General features: G+C 39.8%; 1 protein-coding gene across 1 annotated transcript; it reads right to left on the bottom strand.

The window, feature by feature from the left end:
- Nucleotides 1-12778: 12778 nt before the first annotated feature.
- On the bottom strand, nucleotides 12779-19322 carry LOC132698072 (uncharacterized). Its single transcript, XM_060663925.1, has 3 exons — nucleotides 18644-19322; nucleotides 17080-18049; nucleotides 12779-12960 (listed from the first exon to the last, which is right to left on the bottom strand). The coding sequence occupies exons 1-3, from the start codon at nucleotides 19118-19120 to the stop codon at nucleotides 12779-12781; spliced, it is 1629 nt and encodes a 542-aa protein (XP_060519908.1). The 5' UTR covers nucleotides 19121-19322.
- Between the last annotated feature and the right edge of the window lie 6081 nt (nucleotides 19323-25403).

Raw genomic sequence — 25403 nt, 5'->3', positions numbered from 1 at the left:
GAGTCGGAAAACAACGTTGTAGCGATTCGCAGAATTGGTGTTCCCTCCAAGGCCCTTCGAGCCGCCTTGAGTAGAAGATGACAGGATTAGGTGTCCGTATCGAACAGCCCATCCGCAAGCTCCCTCACTTTAGCCCTCAGTGGAACCTCGGCTCTGCCCGCGGCTTCACGATCACTCACCGCCGGACTATTGAGGTGGTCGGGGCGGATCCATGGGAGGACGAGGCACTACTGCCCGCGTCGGTCCGGCTACGCCGTTAGAATCGGCATTGGTTGTCGTTAACAGGATTACAGCGGAGGGGATGGCAGCGCGCCCCCCCCCCCCCATTGGAGGGTTGTTCCGCGCATAATCTAGCCTACCGCTCGGCAGGCTTCCATTTCAGAACGACCATGGTGTTGGTTGATGAGACCAGGACTAGTGCTTCATTATGCGGAGGTACCACCTAACCACACTGAAGAGTTATACTCACACCTTCAAGAGGGACCAGAACCGAGTCCGCTGAACAAGGCCTGGTTGACCTCCATCCTCAGGAGCTTTCAAGCGTAGCGACATCACCCTCGAGGAGGGGGGTTGGCACTTGCATGGGGGAGAAGGAGTCTCGGATACTAGTTAAAAACCGACACCTCAAGCGACTCCAACCATGTCTTAGCTGACCTTGCAAGAGAGGGGGAGTCCAAGTCTCGGATACTAGTACCGCACGGTCCGACACCTCAAACGACTTGGACTGCGAAAGGTGCTTGACCAGAGCTTCGCGCGCCCCCAAACAAGCGGTCGCTTAACAAGCCCCCACACTTTGCGAGCAACTACTTCTCCCCAGTCAAAAAGCCTGGCAGTGTCCTCGAATCAGATCACAAGGGAGCGTAAAACGGTAACGCGGATGATGATCCCGAAGGCCCGGCCACATTTCCCGCATGCACTAGGGCCCTCTTCCACTGGGCGCCGGCAGTACCCTCTGCGATGTTGCGAAAGGCTAGCAGCCGTCAAGTATATGCCGCCACACCCCTCGTAGGGTAAATCCCCTGTGAAGCCATACGACGCGCACAGACACCACACACGCGAAGAGAGAAAGACCAGGAGAAAAGTTCGCATCGGCCGGCAAGAGCCCCTTTAATGGAGAAGCTTAGCTGAACAGTGTTCGGGAATGCCGACTGGACACTATAAAAAACCGCGAGCGGAGGGTCAAAAACACAATCTCAAAGCGGCCGCGCCGCTGGCGGCAGCCGCGATAGCTGAGCGATTTAACTGGAATAGTGTAGATGAGGGGGTTGTTCGACGGTTTACCCCTGTGCTGTTGCGACATGCTACCGATTTACGAGGAGCCGCGAAACGCACGTCCACACTCACCGACGGATTGAGTACATAGAACATGATAGAACTTTTGCTCAGAATTTCGAAATCTTTAATCCCGTATAAAAGAAGGAGGGAAAGACGCAGGGTCCTAAATCTTTGCCCAGAGATAGTTGATATTCAATTCCATCCTCCGCAAAGGTTTCCGCAGCCCTAGGGTGGAAAAGTGTCCCACCGATGGACTGTGCGAGTATTCCGACGGGAGTATTGTGCATAGCGGCGGACAAGGGTTTGGAATGTTGTGCCTGTTCCCAGTCGCGCTGTGTATCCAATACGTTCAAGGAGCCTCTGTAGCTGGGTTTCAGCATGGACTATGCCATGTGAATCGTAGTCCACAACAACGTAGCGCCATCGCGTGAACACTGTAATTCACCACCGAGACGAAAGGAAGGCTCAGTGAGGACCTTCACTTTGTTCTCCTTCCCACAGGTACATACGACAGTGACATGCACTTGGCTGGAGCGAATTTCAGACCCATGCTTCCGCAGGTTGACTGCAGGTGCTTAAGCGCGACGTTCATCCCGAATCGAGTGCTCGAGAGCACGACCAGGTCGTCGGCATAAGACAGGCACTGGATGTTCTCGCTTCCCCCCAACGTGTATCCAACTTCCCGCGGCATACTGCGCAACGCATAGTCAAAACACAGGTTAAACAGGAGGGGTGATAAGGGATCCCCTTGACGAACTCCTCGCCGAACTCTCACCTCCTCAGAAGCTCGAAACTCGACCGTCCACTGATATTACCGTGGACGCCTTGTCGTACGCCGTCATCACATACTCCACGAATGCAGCCGGAAGTCGGTTTCCGACAAAGGCAGACCGGATCGCATGGTCGCTGAGGGTGTCAAAAGCCTTAGCAATGTCAAGCACCACCAAGTGACACTCTCTCCTCCTGCCACGCGCATCATGTATGGCCGAATCCAGAATTACCGTGTTTTCACAGCACCCATCAGCGGTCATAAAAGCACGCTGGCGTTGGTCTATTAAGTTCGAATTCCCCAAGCGGCCAGCCAACACACGGTTAAACTGCCGCAAGGGTACTGGAGCCACGGTAATCGGTCTGTACTCTCCCGGATGTTCTGGGAGAGCGTTCTCTGGAAGTAGAGAAGTCCGAGCCTTGAGAAGTCGCTCGGGAATCTCGTTCCATTGGCGTGGCGTGATACCGTCAGGGCCAGGCGCAGAGTTCAGCTTGATCTCATTTGCCGAGATTTCCGCCTCCGTCATCAGTTCCCAAACCGCCGCTAGGCCTGCACGAATCTCGGGCGGGTGGTCCCGTGGGCCCAGTTCGCATTGCTGCGACTCGGCCCCCATCACCTCCGCCCAGTGCTCATGCTCAAGCTCCGCAAGCCTTTCACCAACCATGGCTTTGTAGTCCTGACGTCGCCGAACGCCTTTAATGGCTTCCTGCGAACGCCCTGACATTTTGTCGAGTAGGTAGAGGTTCAAGAAGGGTTCCCCCTTCTGTATTGCCTCCGCCTCCAAGACAGCCATGAGCTCGAGTTCCTCGCGCTGCCAGCGTACTTTGACGCTGGGCGCTTTGAGCCCCTCGTTATACTCCTCCTCATGTGCCCGCCTCCGATGCACTCCCAGTCCGGTTTTGGTGGTAAAGGATCGACCGCATAGTGGACAGAGAAATTCATCTGCCCGCGTCGGTCCGGCTACGCCGTTGAAATCGGCATTGGTCGTCGTTAACAGGACTACAGCGCGGCCATCTTCCACCGCGTTACTAGTACCACTTGGTCCCGCGGTGTCTGGCCTCAGCTGCGTACGTCCACTGGCAACAGCACACCCACCTCGAAGGGCCTTCGACCTTGTCAGAGGACCACCCACACGCCGCGGGGCCGGGTTCGAAGATCCGCTTGCGCGTTCCTCCGTTCGACCAGTCGTAGCAGGAGGGGAGGGCAGCGGCCCCACCCCGGGAAAGTCCATCAGAGGCTTTATGTTTTGGTTTAGTGCCTGCACAATTGTCGGGCGGCCGGGCCCCCCCTCCATTGCCCATAAGCGTACACCCTCCAGACGCCGTTCTCCCATTGGGGGGTTGTTCCGCGCATAGTTCCGCCTACCGCTCGGTAGGCTTCCATTTCAGAACGGCCATGGTGTTGGTTGGCGAGGCCAGGACTAGTCCTTCAAAATGCGGAGGTGCCACCTAACCGCACTGACGAGTTATACTCACACACCAGAACCGAGTCCGCTGAACAAGGCCTGGTTGACCTCCATCCTCAAATGCTTTCAAGCGTAGCGACATAACCCTCTCACATTAGCCCCTGGTGGCTATCCTTGGGACCTGAATGCCTAGCGGATGCAGTGGGTAGCTAGACCACACTCGAGCCTTACGCCCGCCGCCCGCATAGCCAGAGCCCCACTTCGTCACGTGTCAAGACCGGTGTCCAGCAGTTACCACGAGAAGGGGGGGTTGGCACTTGCATGGGGGAGAAGAGTCTGGGATACTAGTTTGAAACCGACACCTCAAGCGACTCCACCAATGTCTTAGCAGACGTTACAAGAGAGGGGGAGTCCAAGTCTCAGATACTAGTACCGAACGGCCCAACACCTCAATCGACTTGGACTGCGGAAGGTGCTTGACCAGAGCTTCACGCGCCCCAAACAAGGGGTCAATTAACAAGCCCCCACACTTTGCGAGCAACTACTTCTCCCCAGCCAAAAAGCTTTAAGAAAGTCATAGTTACTCCCACCTTACAATGCCAGACTAGAGTCAAGCTCAACAGGATCTTCTTTCCCCGCTAATTTTTCCAAGCCCGTTCCCTTGGCAGTGGTTTCGCTAGATAGTGGGTAGCGACAGTGGGAATCTCGTTAATCCATTCATGCGCGTCACTAATTAGATGACGAGCTATTTGGCTACCAAAACGTTTATTCTCGCAAAATTTTACCAAGATTTTACAGATGGAACAGAGAACAAACTTTACTACTGATAACGACCGTAGTGGCCATAAACTAAGCTAAATAAAAATAATACAAAATGTCACATGTAAAATCAAACAGTAGAGCCCAACAGGGAGCAAATGGTAGTCATAAAAGGAATACGTTAGCGGTCGGACGAGTACTAACAAATATAAAAGCACCAAAGAGAAAGAAAGAACAAGATCCAAAACCGCAATAAACAATAATAACAGTGACAAGTCTGCATCGGTGGGGAAAACCGCACTAAATAAGAGTCACAACGATATAAAACTAGTTGACATACAAATTGTAAAAGAGATAAAAGAAAATTCATGACTAAACAGTACAAATTGGACCGACAATCATACGATAAAACACTGTGCTATGCTGCACTAAAATACGACAGCGCTAAAACAGTGAGAAACCGATCAGATCACTGAAAAAGGGCACAAGCGCGCACTATCACAGACAAGACAGTCAATATGAGGCAGTGGTCCCAAATTTCTATTTCCTATTTTTCCGGTCTTTTAGTCGTCTCCAGAAATTCTTTGAATTGATTCGTTTTTTTATAAAATTCTATACGAGTCTCCAATTCCAGTTTGTCCAGAGCTTTAATGGTTTCTAAAATTTCACTAGACTTCTTGTCACATCGCTCTGCCTCCTTAAGCAAATTAACAGCCTGCATTCACTAAAATTGTTTTATTGTTAATTTTATCTTTCATGTCGGTTGTATCTTTTCGTTGTGTTTTTCTTTCGGTTTTTTCTTGATGTGAGTTTTTTGTCGGGGGGTGAGTTTTTGATGTTGACGCCTTTTCTTCTGGATATAATTTTTTGAGGATTTTTTTTGTTCGTTTTGTTTTAATCTCGATTACCTTCTGTAGACGCTATGTGAAATACAATTCAATGCCTGGATGGGGAAATATCTCACTGTCTTAAATTAACTTTTCACTTTTTGGATAGCTTCTTTTACTTTGGTTTTACATTTTTCTTCGTTTTCGATTGTCGTCTTAAGTGGTTCAATTTTTTTATTGGTGAAATATATTAATTCGTGGATTTTGCGTTTTTTTTTTCTGAGTGGTTTATTTGGGTTAGTTAGTATATCTTCGACCAACGTAGATACAATTTTGAAATCTACTTCTTCGGGAGTTTTTCCCATACGGTTTGTACTGTTTCGGTAGTTAGAAGTTGTTCTTTGGCTTCTTGTGTTGACTATTAATTCGGTGTTTTTTTTTCGTTAGTTCTGTTGGTTGTTTGATTGTTTTTTGTGGCCCTTGGGTCTGCAGTTTCTGTTGTTTTTGTTGTTGGCTGCGGTTTTGGTGGTTTTGGTTTCGTGGGTTCTTTTGGTTTTTGTTCTACTGTTTTTTGTGGCTTTTGATTTTGCGATTTCTGTCGGGCTTCTGTGGTTTTTGTTGTCGGCTGTTGTTTTTGCGGTTTTTATTTTGTGGGTTCCTTTGATTTTTCTTTTACTGCTTTTTGTGGCTTTTGATTTTGCGATTTCTGTTTGTCTTTTGTGGTTTTTGTTGTCTTCGGCGGCTGTTTTGGTGGTTTCCGTCCTGTGAGCTCCTTTTGTTGTTCCAACCCTTTTGTGTCTATCCTTTTTGCGGTTGCTGTTTTATTTTTAATTTCAACTTCAGTATTGATTGTATTTTTTCGTGGTTTTTTTCTTCTCTTCGTTTTTTTCTGTTGTGTTTTTCTTTTTTGATGTAATTCCTTCACAGGTTCGTCATACGTTCGGGAAGATTGGCGTTTGTTTTTTTGTTCATTTTGTTTTATTGTGATTAACTTTTCTAGATACTATGCGAAGTACAATTAAATTCCGGGATGGGGAAATATTGCACATTCTTGAATTAACTTTTCAATTTTTTGGATAGCTTCTTTAACGTTGGTTTTACTTTTTCTTTCATTTTCGATTGCCGTCTTAAGCTGTTCGATCTTTTTCTTGGTAAAATATATTAATTCGTGGATTTTTCTTATATTTTCTCTTCTGAATGGTCTATTTTTGTTGGTTAGTATATCTGCGATTAATGTGGATATAATCTTGAAATCTATTTGTTCGATAGTTTCTTCCTATTCGGTTTGTATTCTTTCGGTAGTTGGAAGTTGTTCTTTGGCTGCTGGTGGTGGCTGTTGTGTTTTTTTTTCGTCAGTCCGGTTTGTTTGTTTTTTTTTGTATTTTGTGGCACTTGGTTTTGCAGTTCTCGTGCGGCTTTTGTTGTCGGTTGCGGTTTTGATTTCGTGGGTTCTTTTGGTTTATCTTCTACTTTTGTTTGTGACTTTTGATTTTGCGATTTTTGTTGGGCTTCTATCGTTTTTGTTGTTGGCCGCGGTTTCGGTTTCGTGGGTTCTTTTGGTTTTTCTTTAACTGTTATTTGTAATTTATTATTTTGCGATTTATGTTGAGCTTTTGTGGGTTTTGGTGTCGCCGGTTTCTGTTTCGGTTGTTTCTGTCCTGTGAATTTTTGTTGTTGTTGTTTTTTCTGTCTTTTCATTTCGCGGTTCCTGTTTAATTTTTAAGTTTATCTTCTGTATGGGTTGTATTTTTTTTAGCTTTTCTCTGTTTTTCGGTTTTTTGGTGTTGTTGGTTTTTCTTTCGGGCGTAGTTCATTTACGAGTTCATCAGTTTGGGAGGATTTCCGTTTTTCTTTGTTATTCATTTTGTGACACTTCAAGCACGATCTGTCGATACCAAATAAAAGTTGGAAGGGTGATAGTTCTCTTTTATATGGAATAGGTCATTAAAATTCAATTAGAGACCGGTTGCAGATGGGGTAGGGTTTATCTATGAATTTTTTATTTTGTTTAATTCTTTTTGTTGAAAAATTTTTTGTGAGACAATATTTAGAAAAATTAAGTGTTTGAAAATTTCTAGAAAGGAATGAAAGTAAAAAATGTTTTTCGTTTTAAGTATATTAATGGGATAAAATTTTTGGGGAATTTTGTGATATAATTTTAAGAAATGATGTGGAATTGAGGTAGTGTAATTTTTACAAATTGCGTATATGGATTTTTTTTCTATCATGCTAAGATTATGATTTTAAATATTGCGAAGGTAGTTTAGTGTTCATGATGTTTATTTTTTGTTAACTGTTTTTATTTTTGATTAGTTTGTTAGCATTGAAATATTCATTATCGGAGGGAGTTGAAATAAAAAAATGTGTTTTTTACGTCGAACGGAATTGAAAAGTTGTCTAGGTGGTATTGTTCGATGTCGGGAGCGGCTGTCAGGGGCGGTGTAAGATTTAAACAAATGAAAAGTTTGCGGTTAAGCGGTGAGTTGTAGTGGAAAATTTTGGGATGGAGTGGAAAGACCTTATTGTTTTTTATTTTTGATAAAATTGTAGAATTTTCGGTTTTTTTAATGATTTGAAAAACAAATATTAAATATTGCTACTAATTTTGATAGGATTCGGTTAGTTTGTTTCAATGGGATATTTGATTACATAGTAAAGGCAAAAGCAAAAAACTTACGTTATTAGAAACAATAGAAATTAATAAACTGAAATATACAAATTTGCTACTAAACGATCAAACCGACTTAAATAATTCTGCCCTCTTAAACCCTTAGGTAAATATTCTACCTACTGTATGGATAGTCTGTAATCAACTTTGTGATAGTTAGTTTATAGATTCTTTCTGAAGAAGGTACAGTGTACTGAAACAATTGTCAAAGCAATAAACAAGTGTGTGGTAATCTTAAAGCAAGTGTTTGTTTTTATTAAAATCTAAATTTTCGTAGACGTAAACGTTCTTGAAACGCGCTCCATTGGGGCTGAAGTGTAACGTCAACATGGCGTTAGTTTTACCGCATCCGCTCAGTCTAGAAAACACCACCCTAAATGAGTTGGGTAACAGTTGTCCGTGTTTGCTTTTCTTGTCCCCGCCCTCGTCGCAAACAAAATCTAAATTTTCGATGGGGAGTGCGAGTTTCTGTTGCACAACCCGCAAGACTACAACCCTTATTCGACCACCCCCTTACATATACAGTCAGTCAAGAAAGTCTTTTGACATAATAAAAAAGTTTTTATTTTAGACTTCATTATTGATTTCAACAATAACTACTGCATTTTTAAAATTTTTCTTTATTAACTCATGTTTAGTCATATATTAGCTAACAAATAACGACAACGCGAAAAACCAAAAAATTTAAGATTAAGAAATAAGATCAAAAATCAAAAGGAAGTCTAGAATTTAATTGTCAAGAAAATGTTTTTACATACTAATACAGTGGTTCTCAACCGCCGTTCCGCGGAACACTGGTGTTCCGCGAAACGGTCCCAGGTGTTCCGCGAAAATTTTGAATATAATATAATAAGAAACAGTAAATTTTTTTATTACTATAAAGTAAATACTACATAGTTTTGTTAATTATTTGAAATTTAGCAAAAATATTCAATATTATTCTAAATTTTCGCGGAACAGTCAATAATATTAACAGTGTAATTATCGAACGACGCAGTTACGTCGTTTGGAGTTACTCCGGGGAATACCACTAAATTTCTAGTGTACTCGATAACGCAGGGAGCGCTACGTAGTGTTGATTTCGTGCTGTTTCTCTTTCTTCGTACGTAAATAACAAAAGCGCAATTTCGATCTGCGGTTCAGCCATAATTTAATATAAATACCGAGTTTTCGTGAGTGTGTTTTTTATTGTATATATATATATATATTTTATATTGTTGGAAATTGGTAAGATGAAATGCAAGTTGTGTAGTTTTAACAGTATTCTTATCTTTTTTAGTTGCTTATTTTAGCATTTATACAAGACTTTTAAATCTGAAATATGGACAAATTTTTAAAAAGAAAGACTGAAAGTGAGGTTAATGTTGGGGCGAGTACAAGCAGGTCTTCTTCAATTGAAGGAGATATGCAAGGCAACAAAAATGCCGAAAATAAACGTAAAAAGATATCCGAATCAGTTCGGCATTATTCGGAAGAATATCTGAAGTTTGGTTTTACATGGAGCGGTAGTCAAGATGTTCCTATTCCGAGATGTATTGTATGTGGTGAAAAATTGGCTAACAGTGCAATGGTCCCAGCTAAGTTACAGCGACACCTTTCAACAAAACATTCTTGTCTAACTTCGAAAGGTAAAGATTATTTCGAAAGATTGCTGAAAAATCAAGAAGTGCAAGCAACATGCTTTCGAAAGAGCGTTACAATTTCGGATAAAGCGCAAATCGCTTCTTATAAAGTGGCAGAACTAATTGCATTGAAGCAAAAGCCGCATGATATCGCAGAATCGCTAATTTTGCCCGCATGTTTAGAAATTATTAAGATTATGTTTGGCAATGAAGCGCAGCGAGACGTCCTAAAAATTCCCGTTTCGGACGATACGATAAAAAGAAGAATTATAGATATGTCAGGTTTTATAGAGAACGCAGTGACGGCGAAATTAAGTACAAAAAATTTTGCGCTGCAACTTGACGAATCCACTGACATAAGTGGCAAAGCCCAATTAATCGGATTTATTCGCTTTGTTGACGACACTGAAATAATAAATCAGTTTTTATTCTGCAAGGAACTTATTGGTCACGCAACTGGAGAAGACATATTTAATTCAGTATCATCTTATTTGGAAGAATGGAAATTATCCTGGGAAAATTGCGCAGGAATCTGTACTGATGGAGCTCCAGCCATGCGTGGCAGTATTAAGGGATTTTGTAGTCGAGTTAAAGCAATAAATTCAAATATAGTCTCTACTCACTGCTTTCTGCACAGGGAATCTTTGATTTCGAAGAGTCTACCAGCAAACTTAAAGTCTGTTTTGGAACAAGTCGTACATATGGTGAATTATATTAAATCGAGACCATTAAAAACCCGTATGTTCAAATGATGCGTGGTGTACTAAGCTAACATATTTAGCCGATATCTTCAGCTACTTAAACTCAGTCAATACATCTCTTCAAGGAAAAAATGAAAATAATCTGACATCCACAGACAAATTGCTAGCTTTCCAGAAAAAGCTTTTGCTTTGGAAAAATCGTATTGCTCAAAATCGCAAATTTGATATGTTTCCGTTATTAGCAACGGAAAATATTGTTAACATTAACGAAATGATTTCAAATGTGGGAGAGCATTTGTCAATATTGCAAGACAAAATAACTCATTACTTTCCATCTCTTAATATTGAAGACTTTGATTGGGCGCGAAATCCATTTGGTGAATTTGATATAATGAACCAAGATTTTTCTATTCAGGAAGCAGATGAGTTTATTAATATATCAACGGATCGAACGTTACAACTAAAATTCAAAGAAGAAGGAGTGGAAAGGTTTTGGATTTCCATCGAGAATGAACATCCATTTATTGCAAAACGAGCGTGGAATATCTTGTTGCTCTTTTCGACGTCCTATCTGTGCGAACTTGGATTTTCAACTCTAACAAATATTAAAAGCAAAAAAAGAGAAAGACTTACCAATTTAGAAGAAGAAATGAGAGTAGCGCTCTCTTACATAAGACCCAACCTTGAGGAAATTTGTAAAGGTCGTCAAGGGCAAATTTCTCATTAAAATAAGTTACCATGTAATATATATCTTTATTTCAATTAAATATTAATCTTCCAATTATTTTGTGTGATTTACATTAGATTTACAAATTTTATGATAATGGTGTTCCGCCAAAATCGAGACCACTTAAAAGTGTTCCGTGATCCCAAAAAGGTTGAGAGCCACTGTACTAATATAAATTGCAAAATACGGGATGCATATTTGATTCTACGATGATCAATATTTTGTGTGACTGCCATTAGCATCAATCACGGCTTGAAGACGGCGTTTCATCGAATAAATTAATTTTTTCACATATTCTGCTGGTATTTTATTCTATTCCTCCAGAATTATAGCTTTCAACTCACATTGATTTTTCGGAAGTCTTTTGGCAATGTTTTTTTTCAAATAATTCCACAAATTTTCAATTGGGTTTAAGTCTGGACTCTGGGCAGGAGTATCCAGTACTTTACCACAGTTGTAAAGAAGCCATGTTCTCACTAAAAGAGCCTTATGTTTTGGGTCGTTATCCTGATAAAACTTAAAATTTGGTTTCTGATTAGAATAGAACCCAAACATGTTTGCACTGCCAACAAGATGAGACTTCAAGATATGCAAGTATTGATTGGCATCCATGGTGTTTTCAATAAAACAAATATCTCCAACTCCTTTACTAAATATGCACCCCCAAACCATTACCGAAAGTTTTCCAAATTTTACGGTTGGAATTATGTTCCGACTTTCCAATGCAGTTAACGGTTTTCTCCACACTCTATTCGGTCCGTCATTATAAAAAGCATAATTTTAGTCTCGTCACAAAATATAACGTCATCCCAGTATTCGTTAGGTTTTGAAATATGCTCCACAGCAAAAGACAATTGCCTCTCTTTATGTTGCATTGTCAGAAGAGGTTTTTTTCGAGCTATTCTAGATGAATATTCGTTCTTCTTCAAAACTTGTCTTACCGTTTCGTGAGAGACTGTAATGCCACATTCTTCTTCAAGTTCATGTGAAAGCGTTCGAATGGATACCATGGGATTTTCATCTACTTTTCTTCTTAAAACACGTTCTGTTCTATCCTAAATCTTACGTGGACGGCCAGTTGGAAGCTTTAATGACAATAGTTTCTCGTTTTCAGCGCGATTTAAAATATTGTACACTGTCTGCCTTGTTATGGAGAACATTTCAGACAATTCTTGAACCATTTTTCCTATCTGCCGGTTATAATAAACCAACTGGATGACGTCCATGGATGTTCTTTTGCCGGGCATTTTAAAATTTTGAAAGTTTATTGTTTTTAGTAATAAAAAAAAGACACACATTGACTAAATAACTTTCAACGATTGCTTGACTAAGATAAATTGTATTTCAAAAAGTAGAAACTGCCCAAGGTGGAAAATACGGATAAAAAATAAATTGTAAAAACATTTTTTTGACAATGAAATTCTAGACTTTCTTTTGATTTTTGATCTTATTTTCTAATAAAAATTTATAGGGGGTTTCCGTTGTCGTTGTTGGTTAGTAAATATGTGACTAAACATGAGTTAATAAAGGAAAATTTAAAAATTAAGTAGAAATTGTTCTCATCAATGATGAAATGCAGAATAAAAACTTTTTTTACTATGTCAAAACATTTCCTTGACTAACTGTACATATTTCGTGCGCACTTTGGACGCGGCATGTAAGGTCCACGACATTTTTTATTCTCAACAGCAATCGTTCAATGTATCACGCGATGATTTCACCCAGCCGACGAGCTTTTACGAGTTGAAACTCGTCTGCTGGGTGACATCATCGCTTGCGGCCGCCGCAAAAAGAATGTGGCAGCGGGTGAGATCACCGCGTCGCCTGCCTTCGGCGCAAAAAATGTTTAAAACAAAATCTTCATATTAATTAGCCACTCGATCCGATTAGTGATCCACGCATGCGTTTCCTTCGCCGCCGAATATGTATATTTTATAGACTGAGACGTATATAGTGGAAAGACTATAAAGCGTTGACCAAGTTCATTTTATGAGACACGAGTTTTTCTATTTCCTCGCGGTCAAGCTATATTTCGATTAACGCATTGAATTTTTTGAGCGTTAAATCACGCCGTTCTTCTTCGTGGCAATATGTCGCTTGCACGCAATCTCCTAGGAGGAGGATGACGTCGTTCCATTTTAGATCTCCAATTTCCTCATCAATAAAATATAAAAATTCCAAAAATCGTGGGTAAAGTCTAGTCGGTGCTGTCCATTAACATACATGCAATCACGAGAAAAACTAAAAAATATAAGCCATTTTCTCTTTCGAACAAAAAATCAAACAAAAGATCCATCTTTCATATTTTTCTACTTTTTTCATATACATCAATGTAAAAAAAAAAACCTTTCATCTCTGACCAATTTCACCTTCAACCAACTTTTAATTGCTTTTACTACTTTCTTAGAAGCGGACACATAAAAATTACCCCTCATACAAAAACTACATCCATCCAAAATCTTCAAAATTTATATCCAAATCAAAATCTACAAAATCCACTTTTACATACAAACATTAATTTTCTTTAGTTGAACTGTATAAATTTACTCATCCCATCATTTATATTTTCTTCATCTTTATTTTTTACAATCTAAGTATATTTTTCATACTTTTCACGATTCTGAAAATAAAATCAAACTAACAAATTCATTTGAAATTAAAACAAAAAAGTCCTAATCATTGCCAATAAAACAACAGATTTATACTTTACCGAATTTTTATTTTTTTTTGTGGCTCTAAAGAGAACCATTTCGAATATAAAAAAAATATTTTTTGCGAAATGAAAATTTTTATTATTTTTTAATTACCTAGGTAAACCCGAGAAGGCTGCAATTTTTATCGAAGGTCAAGGTCGATGAGCGCTATCGAACCATCCCAAAAAATTCCGCTACTCCACACCATTAAGTGGCAAAAAATTGTTTTCAAAAATTTTGCACCGCCTTCGAAAAACCTCTCCCTACGCGAAACGGTTCTACTTGTGACCGACTTTTTGATCCCGTTCACAAGAGAAAATATCAAAGAATATACCGTAAAAATTTAAGCTTTATCTGATAATAGATAAGCGCAATATAAACATTTAAAATTTAACCCTAAAATTTTCAGCTTCATAAAAACTTTACCAAATAGCACCCACCCTTGCTTGAATAAAAATTACAATCAAATATCCCATTGAAACAAACTAACCGAATCCTATCAAAATTAGTAACAATATTTAATATTTGTTTTTCAAATCATTAAAAAAACCGAAAATTCTACAATTTTATCAAAAATAAAAACAATAACGTCTTTCCACTCCATCCCAAAATTTTCCACTACAACTCACCGCTTAACCGCAAACTTTTCATTTGTTTAAATCTTACACCGCCCCTGACAGCCGCTCCCGACATCGAACAATACCACCTAGACAACTTTTCAATTCCGTTCGACGTAAAAAACACATTTTTTTATTTCAACTCCCTCCGATAATGAATATTTCAATGCTAACAAACTAATCAAAAATAAAAACAGTTAACAAAAAATAATCATCATGAACACTAAACTACCTCCGCAATATTTAAAATCATAATCTTACCATGATAAAAAAAATCCATATACGCAATTTGTAAAAATTACACTACCTCAACTCCACATCATTTCTTAAAATTATATCACAAAATTCCCCAAAAATTTTATCCCATTAACATACCTAAAACGAAAAACATTTTTTACTTTCATTCCTTTCTACAAATTTTCAAACACTTAATTTTTCTAAATATTGTCTCACAAAAAATTTTTCAACAAAAAAAATTAAACAAAATAAAAAATTCATAGATAAACCCTACCCCATCTGCAACCGGTCTCTAATTGAATTTTAATGACCTATTCCATATAAAAGAGAACTATCACCCTTCCAACTTTTATTTGGTATCGACAGATCGTGCTTGAAGTGTCACAAAATGAATAACAAAGAAAAACGGAAATCCTCCCAAACTGATGAACTCGTAAATGAACTACGTCCGAAAGAAAAACCAACAACACCAAAAAACCGAAAAACAGAGAAAAGCTAAAAAAAATACAACCCATACAGAAGATAAACTTAAAAATTAAACAGGAACCGCGAAATGAAAAGACAGAAAAAACGGTAGAACAACAACAACAAAAATTCACAGGACAGAAACCACCGAAACAGAAACCGGCGACACCAAAACTCACAGAAGCTCAACAGAAATCGCAAAATAAAGAATTACAAATAACAGTTAAAGAAAAACTAAAAGAACCCACGAAACCGAAACCGCAGCCAACAACAAAAACGACAGAAGCCCAACAAAAATCGCAAAATCAAAAGTCACAAACAAAAGTAGAAGATAAACCAAAAGAACCCACGAAATCAAAACCGCAACCGACAACAAAAGCAACAAAAGCCGCACGAGAATTGCAAAACCAAGTGAAACAAAATACAAAAAAAAAACAAACAAACCGGAATGACGAAAAAAAAACACAACAGCCACCACCAGCAGCCAAAGAACAACTTCCAACTACCGAAAGAATACAAACCGAATAGGAAGAAACTATCGAACAAATAGATTTCAAGATTATATCTACATTAATCGCAGATATACTAACCAACAAAAATAGACCATTCAGAAGGGAAAATATAAGAAAAATCCACGAATTAATATATTTTACCAAGAAAAAGATCGAACTGCTTAAGACAGCAATCGAAAATGAAAGAAAAAATATAACCAAAGTTAAAGAAGCTATCCAAAAAATTGAAAAGTTAATTCAAGAATGTGCAATATTTCCCCATCCCGGAATTTAATTGTACTTCACATAGTATCTAGAAAAGTTAATCACAATAAAACAAAATGGACAAAAAAAACAAACGCAAATCTTCCCGAACGTATGACGAACCTGTGAAGGAATTACATCAAAAAAGAAAAACAACAGAAAAAAACGAAGAAAAGAAAAAAATTACGAAAAAATACAATCAATACTGAAGTTGAAATTAAAAATAAAGCTCACAGGACGGAAACCATCAAAACAGCCGGCGACGACAACAAAAACCACAAAAGACAAACAGAAATCTCAAAATCAAAAGCCACAAAAAGCAGTAAGAGAAAAATCAAAGGAACCCACGAAATAAAAACCGCAAAAAGAACAGCCGACAACAAAAACCACAGAAGCCCGACAGAAATCGCAAAATCAAAAGCCACAAAAAACAGTAGAACAAAAACCAAAAGAACCCACGAAACTAAAACCGCAGCCAACAACAAAAACAACAGAAACCACACGGAAACTGCAGAACCAAGGGCCACAAAAAACAATCAACCAACAGAACTAACGAAAAAAAAACACCGAATCAATAGTCAACACCAGAAGCCAAAGAACAATTTCTAACTACCGAAACAGTACAAACCGTATGGGAAAAACTCCCGAAGAAGTAGATTTCAAAATTGTATCTACGTTGGTCGAAGATAACTAACCCAAATAAACCACTCAGAAAAAAAAAATCCACGAATTAATATATTTCACCAATAAAAAAATTGAACCACTTAAGACGACAATCGAAAACGAAGTTGCTGTCGGCGCTGAGGGTCGGGACCGCTGTAGCACCAACGAAGACAGGAGCTAGGTTGGCCAGGTAAAGTGACAGTGATATTAGAACATTTTGTTGGGTTGAGTTCCATGCTGCGTATCTCGAAGCATCGTTGGCAGGTCCTCAGCATGATCTACATTTCCCTGGTGGAAGGCGTAAGGAGAAGCAGATCATCTGCATACGCCATGCTGGAGATGGTGGATTGAACAACAGAGGGAAAAGTGTTTTTATTTGAGAAGGCTTTTGACCTCTATCGGCAAGCACGATTTTCTTTCGTAGCCATTGTTAGATAAATGTGATATATATGGATCAGACCAAAGTAATAAATTGTGTAATATATCTTCATTTGTAGCCCTCCTATTGGTCTTTCTTGCATGAAACTCCCTGACGTTTCTGAATTCTTTATGTCTAGCTTCGGAGGCTTCTTCTGAGAGCTTTCCAATTGGTACCACAAAATTTCTTATAATATCTGCTCCGTGAACTAGAATTTTATGGACTGAAGGGGGCATGTAATACCAGTCGTAAAGAGAAACATATAACTTAGCTGTCTGGGCTGTATAGAGATCAAATTTTAAAGGGCATATTTCTTCGGTACATGAAAGGGTTTGCAGGATTATTTTAATCCTTTCAAGCAATGTAAAATCGATGCCTATTATTTTAGAAGTTGTGGAACAGTCGGAAAAAAACTTTCTTGCCGCGTTTCCATCATTCGTGGTACCAACCCCTTGTTTTACCACATCAACTAAAATACCTAATTCATTTCTTAAGTCTTCCTGTATTCTGGCTTTCCTTGTAGCTTTTAAATTTTTATGCTCTGTAGTAGTACACGACCATCTCTTAAAATCTGAATTGTACGAAATATGCAACATCCATTCCATGCATCTAATCCAAGCATGCAAGCTCGAAATACCAAAAGAATAACATGTTTCGTCCGGTTGTTTTTGATAAATTTTGTTTAAGATATTAGTCTCTTTTGGTTTAGCTCCACAAATATAACAACACATAGAAGATGTATTTGTAAGGGTATTACATATTTTACCATCTATCATAGTAAAAAGTAATTTGTGCCCTATTAGCCCGAATTTTGTTTGGGTGGCTTGAAGATTCTCAATTTCTTTGTCAATTAATTTTTTTTCTTTTCTTATTACCTCTGGGGTTTCATGAACAAATGTAAATCTTAGTGGACGGCAATAACGAGTCGAAGATGGTCTTTTATTTTCCCAAATAATAGTGTCGTTTTTTACATTGTACAGTTTTATGGGTACCAAACTGGAAATAAAAATGCTCGAATCTTCACCTGAAGTTAGCTTTTGCTTATAAGTACTTTGCCCGGATGCGCCATCAAAACCCCATTTACTAACTAAAATAATATCATTGCTAGACGTAACACATTCCACAGTTTTCAATATCCTTAAAAGGGTATGGTCTAAAAGAGCCTGAAGTTTAACAGATGCTGATACCTCTGTTATAGTGATATATTCTTTGGGTGGATAAGATTCTAATTTAGTCTGTTGTATGGCATAGTATGAAGGAAAATGGTTCATATTTTCGAGGATTAAGGATTGTCGTAGAGTATTGTATTGGTGTTTTGACATCTTTGAATTAACAAAGATGCTCATCGCTTTTTCTCCCGAAATATTTTTAACACTGTGCCTGCTAGTCTGGCAAAATTCTCTTACTTCTTTGGCTTGGCTTGGGTTTTCCATGAGATATTCTATGACCTATAAATAAGAAATACACCTTTGTAGGGACCTAAGAGTTTGACAGTTGGCATTATTATTATTTTTGACTAAGAAAAGGAATTATTACAATTTTATTAAAAAGACGTGCTTATTATAGTTTGCAGATACATTTAAACATTTCGCTAAAATATTTTTAATATTTAACGATAGCATTTTGCTATAGTAAAGTGCTTATTTTTGGGCCCTAAGATCCAAATAGGTATGTAATAAAATATTAAGGTGTCCTATTTAAAAACGACCTGTATATAGGAAAGTAACAATTTTTAAAATATCAAATAATTAAAGGAAATAAGATGGAAAATTAGGCCTGTATTTTTAATAGGCCTTTTTGATATTTATGAGGGTCTGTAAAAGCTGAACGGTTCGACTTAGCGCAAAACCGCTTGCACTTTGCTATCTTAACTTTTTATGAGCTATCGTTTGTAATCAAAAACAAAAACTTGTAAAAAAATAAAAAAATTTAAGGAAAATCTGAAAAAAAAATTTCGCCTATTCCTTTCCAGAAATTTTCATAGGACACTCACCGTAAATAACCCTATATAATAATATATTATTATCGTTGGTTATAGTTACCTTTGCAAAATCCGTATATCCTTCAGAACGTAGGTTTGTTTTGGCTGCAAAAAGTAACCCGTAGGATGAATATTGATCTCTAATGTCTTTCGTTTTCCTCCTTTTATGTCTTGCACTTAAGTCCTGCAAATCAGAGAACGATTTTCTCTTTTCTAATTGGATTTCCTTTTCTTCAATATCAGGTTCATTAAGCGAATTTAACATTTCTTCTCTTACAATTTCTGGGATATCGAAATTTTTTTTCAACCAGTTGGAATTTTTTGAAAAAAAGCGATTATTATTGTAACTGCTTTTAATATATCTTTCCTTCAATTTAAAACAAAACTTTCGTAAAGCCTCTTTTAACTCCAATTTAGCACCACTCGATAAAGCCTTGTTGATATTATCTAGCACTATTTCATAAAGGTAATTATAATCGCTAAAGTCTGTTTTATTTTGTAGGAGAAAATTGCAAAAATCTTTGTTAGTAAATTCCATTTTTACAACTAAATTACGTCAATAATAACATAAACGTCAAAATATTGTTGCAACTCGAGGCGTCATGCGTCACTTATTTTGTGCATGGCATGCTTAAATTCGATGTAGATAGGACGGTCGGATCCCGTCGGATCAGTCGGACTCGAATTTGTTTTGTATAAAATATTCAAAATGATAATATTTTAATATAAACGCGGGCATGTCTGGGCATTTTACTTACGGTTACTCTAAACTGGAAAGTTAAAAAAAAAAAATACTGTCAGTTCGGGAACAATAAAAAAAACTTTATATCATTCAAATGTTTAGGTTCTTAGTCTTAGATTATTTTATATGTAATAGAGTTCCGATTATCGCATCTTAGTGGTCTTCCGCTTTCTTTATAGGCTTATTTAGGATAATTAAGTAACGAAGTTTAAAAGCAAATATTTGTTGTAAATTTTTGATTTGAAAAAATAATTTCTTTGATTTAAATCAGAAAAGTGCTGTAGATTAAAATACGTAATATGTCTTTGTAATATTTGATCGTTCAGTTTTAACCAGTACGTCCGAAGTTTGTACAGGCTCGTTCCACTGTGCGCCACGATCCTATGCAGAGTACGGACCAGGCTGTTCGCCACCTCACCGGAATTCTCCTGAGGTCGGCGGCGGTCATGCCATCGGGTCCAGCCGCGTTGGAAACTTTCGGACTCGCAACTGCGACCTGCACAGTTTCCAGAAGAATCGGCGAGTACAAGCCAGGTGTAGGGGCCTTCATATCAAATATTTCGTGCCGATCTTCTGGTGCGTCGGCGGCGAACAGTTGAAGATAGCGCGCTCGTACATCATCCTCGGTCGGTGTGACGCCGATCGCGCCCGGATCGACACCCTTGACGATGAGACTGGCCAGAGATGACTTGTCTTTCTGATACCTCTTGTAGCGGTGGAGCCACCGCTCGCTCCCGTCGATTCCACGGCAGGCGCGGCGCAAGGAGCCGGGCCGTCCACAGCAGCAGGGGCGGCCTTGGGTGTCCAAAGAGCCTTATACAGGCTATCTAATATGGCTGACTGAGGTTCATCCTTCGAAACCAGTCGCAAGACCAGCCGGCGGATCGCCTCGAGCACGGAATCATGCTCGATGAGCTCGAGCAGATAGAGTCTGAACGGAACCCCCCCCCCCCCCCCGCCCGCCAAAACCATCACTGGACGAGTGGCCAGAGTCCGGCGGACCGGGAGGCGGGGACCCAGCAGGCCGCGCCAGCACTGCGGTACCCAGCTCATCGGCCAAAGACGGCTGAGAACGGCCAGGCGACGCGGACAGCCCGGCGGAGTCTGGGCCGCCGTCACGGCCAGGGACTGGTGGGCTATTCGGACTGTCAGGGCCAAAAACAGAGTCCGGACCAGGTGACAGAATAGGGCTGTATAGGCCCAAGCCACGATCGGGGGTGCTGAATTCAAATCTCACGGTCTTCCGCCTCACCCTGAGGCTCCGACGAGGCGGCGTGGCAGGCGGCTGACGGCGGGCCCCGAAACTACGGCAAGATAATGCACCCCGCTGGATGGAGGACGGGGCCGGCCGGGACCTCAGGCGGATCGTAGCGAGACGGCGAGTGCGTAGGGTGATCGGGAGCTTCCTTCTGCTACGATTCGAGACGAGACCTCATCTCAGAATACGAACGGAGCTTGCGGAGGTTTCTGACGTCATCGACTGAGCGCTGGAACCTGGAAGCAAGATGTTTATTTATGGGCGTAAGCCCCTCGTAGGCCAGCTCCTCCAGCCAGATTGAGGCGCGCTCCAGCCCAGAAATTGGCTCATTACGGCGACGATCAGCGGTCTCGAGGCTGTTCTGGTAGTCGGTTGGGTGTGCTCTTCTGCGATGTTGTTGTAGGCCGGTCAATGTTGGAAACCCCCGCTCACAATTCCGGCATAGATTGGGCGCAGCAGCAGCGTCACCCCTGCAATATCTCCTCCTGTATTGAGCAAGACTATTACCCGTGGGGTAAAATCTTCCACATCCAACACAGATGTGAGTTGCGGTCGCCATGTCAAAGCTGGTGAATTTCACACTCACTGATACTCTGATAAGTTGCCGGTCGGATTAGTCCCTGAATGTAGGAGCTAAGTAAAAGTCTAAGAAAACACCGACAGGGCACTAAAAAAAACCGCGAACGGTAGGACACAAACACAAATCGTTTCACTTGGTCCTCGCTGAGCGCGCAGCCGATGGATGGCCGTGGCTGCCGCTGTTGCTGCGGCGGTCGGTAGGTGTGTCCAAGTGCGGAAGCTCGGCAATGGTGGAGTAAATAGCTGAAGTAGCTATAGCCGCATTTCGAAGAAAAATTGGGACAGATGTTCTGACGGTGCCAGGATGTTAATTGGCATCCAGGGAGCCCAATCCAGTCAAAAACCGGGGGTGGTTTTTGATGAACTGCACACTCCTATAATTGGGGGTTGGTAAGTAAAAGTCTAAGAAAACACCGACAGGGCACTAAAAAAAACCACGAACGGTAGGACACAAACACAAATCGTTTCACTTGGTCCTCGCCGAGTGCGCAGCCGATGGATGGCCGTGGCTGCCGCTGTTGCTGCGGCGGTCGGTAGTTGTGTCCAAGTGCGGAAGCTCGGCAATGGTGGAGTAAATAGCTGAAGTAGCTATAGCCGCATTTCGAAGAAAAATTGGGGCAGATGTTCTGACGGTGCCAGGATGTTAATTGGCATCCAGGGAGCCCAATCCAGTCAAAAACCGGGGGTGGTTTTTGATGAACTGCACACCCCTATAATTGGGGGTTGGTACAGCTACGGGGGGAAAGTATTGTTGGAGGATGTAGTCTGAGGGGAGTCGATTTAATGGTACCAAAAGAGGGACCTAGGGTCAATGGTAAGAGAGGGGGGCGGTTGGAAAAACGATATTTTCGCTTCCGGTGTCGACTTTGGGGAGGGATAACTCGGGATCTAAACTTCCGACGAGGGTATTGGAGGATGGTACCTTCCCGACGGGGCTACTCCAAATGGTAGCCGAGATATGGTCTCCCAAAGTCGGCCAAAAACGCTGTACCTCCTCGCTGCTCCTGGTCTCTAACTAATGATTCGATTTTAGATTCCTCCGATTTTCAGGCGGTTCGTACGGCCGTTTTGGCACTCGGACGTACCGATTTTAGGGGCACTAAAAGGTGGGTTGAATAACCCCGATTAGAGGTGAAAATATGTTCGCCTGTTCTAGAAAACTCGAGAAGGATCGACACACGCGGCAGGCTTTACGGTTAACTGGCACGTGGCGGCGCTATTTCACCCCATAACCCTGCGGGATGGGGTAGACACCCCAAAATGGTTCACGGCACGTACGGAAACTCCACACACGGGACACAACACACCACAGGGTTGGACGCTCGGAAAAACCGCTATTTTCACTCAAATTAGTACGGACCCGAGGGAAAATTTTTCCAAGCTTGTTCCCTTGGTAGTGGTTTCGCTAGATAGTGGGTAGGGACAGTGGGAATCTCGTTAATCCATTCATGAGCGTCACTAATTAGATGACGAGGTATTTGGCTATCAAACGTTTATTCAAAGTAAATTTACATATTACAAAAATAAACTTTTCTGCTGAGTAATGGCTGCAGTGGCCGCCGAAGAAAAGGAAAGAGAAGAGCGGAAGAGCAGCAAGCGCAGGTTCAGGCGAACCGCAAGTAGCCGACAGGCAGGCGGCATAAGGCCGGCGCAGCTTAAAAATAAGACAACTTAGTCTAGGTCAGTGGCTCTCAACCTTTTTGGGATCACGGAACACTTTTAAGTGGTCTCGATTTTGGCGGAACACCATTATCATAAAATTTGTAAATCTAATGTAAATCACACAAAATAATTGGAAGATTAATATTTAATTGAAATAAAGATATATATTACATGGTAACTTATTTTAATGAGAAATTTGCGCTTGACGACCTTTACAAATTTCCTCAAGGTTGGGTCTTATGTAAGAGAGCGCTACTCTCATTTCTTCTTCTAAATTGGTAAGTCTTTCTCTTTTTTTGCTTTTAATATTTGTTAGAGTTGAAAATCCAAGTTCGCACAGATAGGACGTCGAAAAGAGCAACAAGATATTCAACGCTCGTTTTGCAATAAATGGATGTTCATTCTCGATGGAAATCCAAAACCTTTCCACTCCTTCTTCTTTGAATTTTAGTTGTAACGTTCGATCCCTTGATATATTAATAAACTCATCTGCTTCCTGAATAGAAAAATCTTGGTTCATTATATCAAATTCACCAAATGGATTTCGCGCCCAATCAAAGTCTTCAATATTAAGAGATGGAAAGTAATGAGTTATTTTGTCTTGCAATATTGACAAATGCTCTGCCACATTTGAAATCATTTCGTTAATGTTAACAATATTTTCCGTTGCTAATAACGGAAACATATCAAATTTGCGATTTTGAGCAATAGGATTTTTCCAAAGCAAAAGCTTTTTCTGGAAAGCTAGCAATTTGTCTGTGGATGTCAGAATATTTTCATTTTTTCCTTGAAGAGATGTATTGACTGAATTTAAGTAGCTGAAGATATCGGCTAAATATGCTAGCTTAGTACACCACGCATCATTTGAACATACGGGTTTTTAATGGTCTCGATTTAATATAATTCACCATATGTACGACTTGTTCCAAAACAGACTTTAAGTTTGCTGGTAGACTCTTCGAAATCAAAGATTCCCTGTGCAGAAAGCAGTGAGTAGAGACTATATTTGAATTTATTGCTTTAACTCGACTACAAAATCCCTTAATACTGCCACGCATGGCTGGAGCTCCATCAGTACAGATTCCTGCGCAATTTTCCCAGGATAATTTCCATTCTTCCAAATAAGATGATAATGAATTAAATATGTGTTCTCCAGTTGCGTGACCAATAAGTTCCTTGCAGAATAAAAACTGATTTATTATTTCAGTGTCGTCAACAAAGCGAATAAATCCGATTAATTGGGCTTTGCCACTTATGTCAGTGGATTCGTCAATTTGCAGCGCAAAATTTTTTGTACTTAATTTCGCCGTCACTGCGTTCTCTATAAAACCTGACATATCTATAATTCTTCTTTTTATCGTATCGTCCGAAACGGGAATTTTTAGGACGTCTCGCTGCGCTTCATTGCCAAACATAATCTTAACAATTTCTAAACATGCGGGCAAAATTAGCGATTCTGCGATATCATGCGGCTTTTGCTTCAATGCAATTAGTTCTGCCACTTTATAAGAAGCGATTTGCGCTTTATCCGAAATTGTAACGCTCTTTCAAAAGCATGTTGCTTGCACTTCTTGATTTTTCAGCAATCTTTCGAAATAATCTTTACCTTTCGAAGTTAGACAAGAATGTTTTGTTGAAAGGTGTCGCTGTAACTTAGCTGGGACCATTGCACTGTTAGCCAATTTTTCACCACATACAATACATCTCGGAATAGGAACATCTTGACTACCGCTCCATGTAAAACCAAACTTCAGATATTCTTCCGAATAATGCCGAACTGATTCGGATATCTTTTTACGTTTATTTTCGGCCTTTTTGGTTGCCTTGCATATCTCCTTCAATTGAAGAAGACCTCGCCCCAACATTAACCTCACTTTCAGTCTTTCTTTTCAAAAATTTGTCCATATTTCAGATTTAAAAGTCTTGTATAAATGCTAAAATAAGCAACTAAAAAAGATAAGAATACTGTTAAAACTACACAACTTGCATTTCATCTTACCAATTTCCAACAATATAAAATATATATATATATATACAATAAAAAACACACTCACGAAAACTCGGTATTTATATTAAATTATGGCTGAACCGCAGATCGAAATTGCGCTTTTGTTATTTACGTACGAAGAAAGAGAAACAGCACGAAATCAACACTACGTAGCGCTCCCTGCGTTATCGAGTACACTAGAAATTTGGATGTGGCTATTTATACATATTGTATGTATACGCAATTGGCTATTTATACATACTGTATGTATACGCAATTGGCTATTTATACATACTGTATGTATACGCAATTGGCTATTTATACATACAATATGTATAAGAAATTGGCTATTTATAGTTACGTATAACGTACTAACTAACCAAAAAGTTTATTGATATTAATATTTTAATAAAAACTACATAATTATAGAAAAATATTGTTTTATTTATTGTTTATTGTTACAATATACTTGGGTATTTATTTTATTTTTTATTTCGTGTTTTAATTTGCTTCTTGTAAAACTGAATCTGTTTAGTTTTTCTCTTCGGACGTCCTTTAGACTTAATTTTTGTTTTAAATTTTAGGTTTTCATT

Source organism: Cylas formicarius, unplaced genomic scaffold, assembly GCF_029955315.1.
Source record: "Cylas formicarius isolate icCylForm1 unplaced genomic scaffold, icCylForm1.1 PGA_scaffold_2__14_contigs__length_35257938, whole genome shotgun sequence".
NCBI lineage: Eukaryota > Metazoa > Arthropoda > Insecta > Coleoptera > Brentidae > Cylas > Cylas formicarius.
The sequence above is the reverse complement of the archived record's forward strand: the minus strand, read 5'-3'. Positions and strand labels throughout refer to the sequence as shown.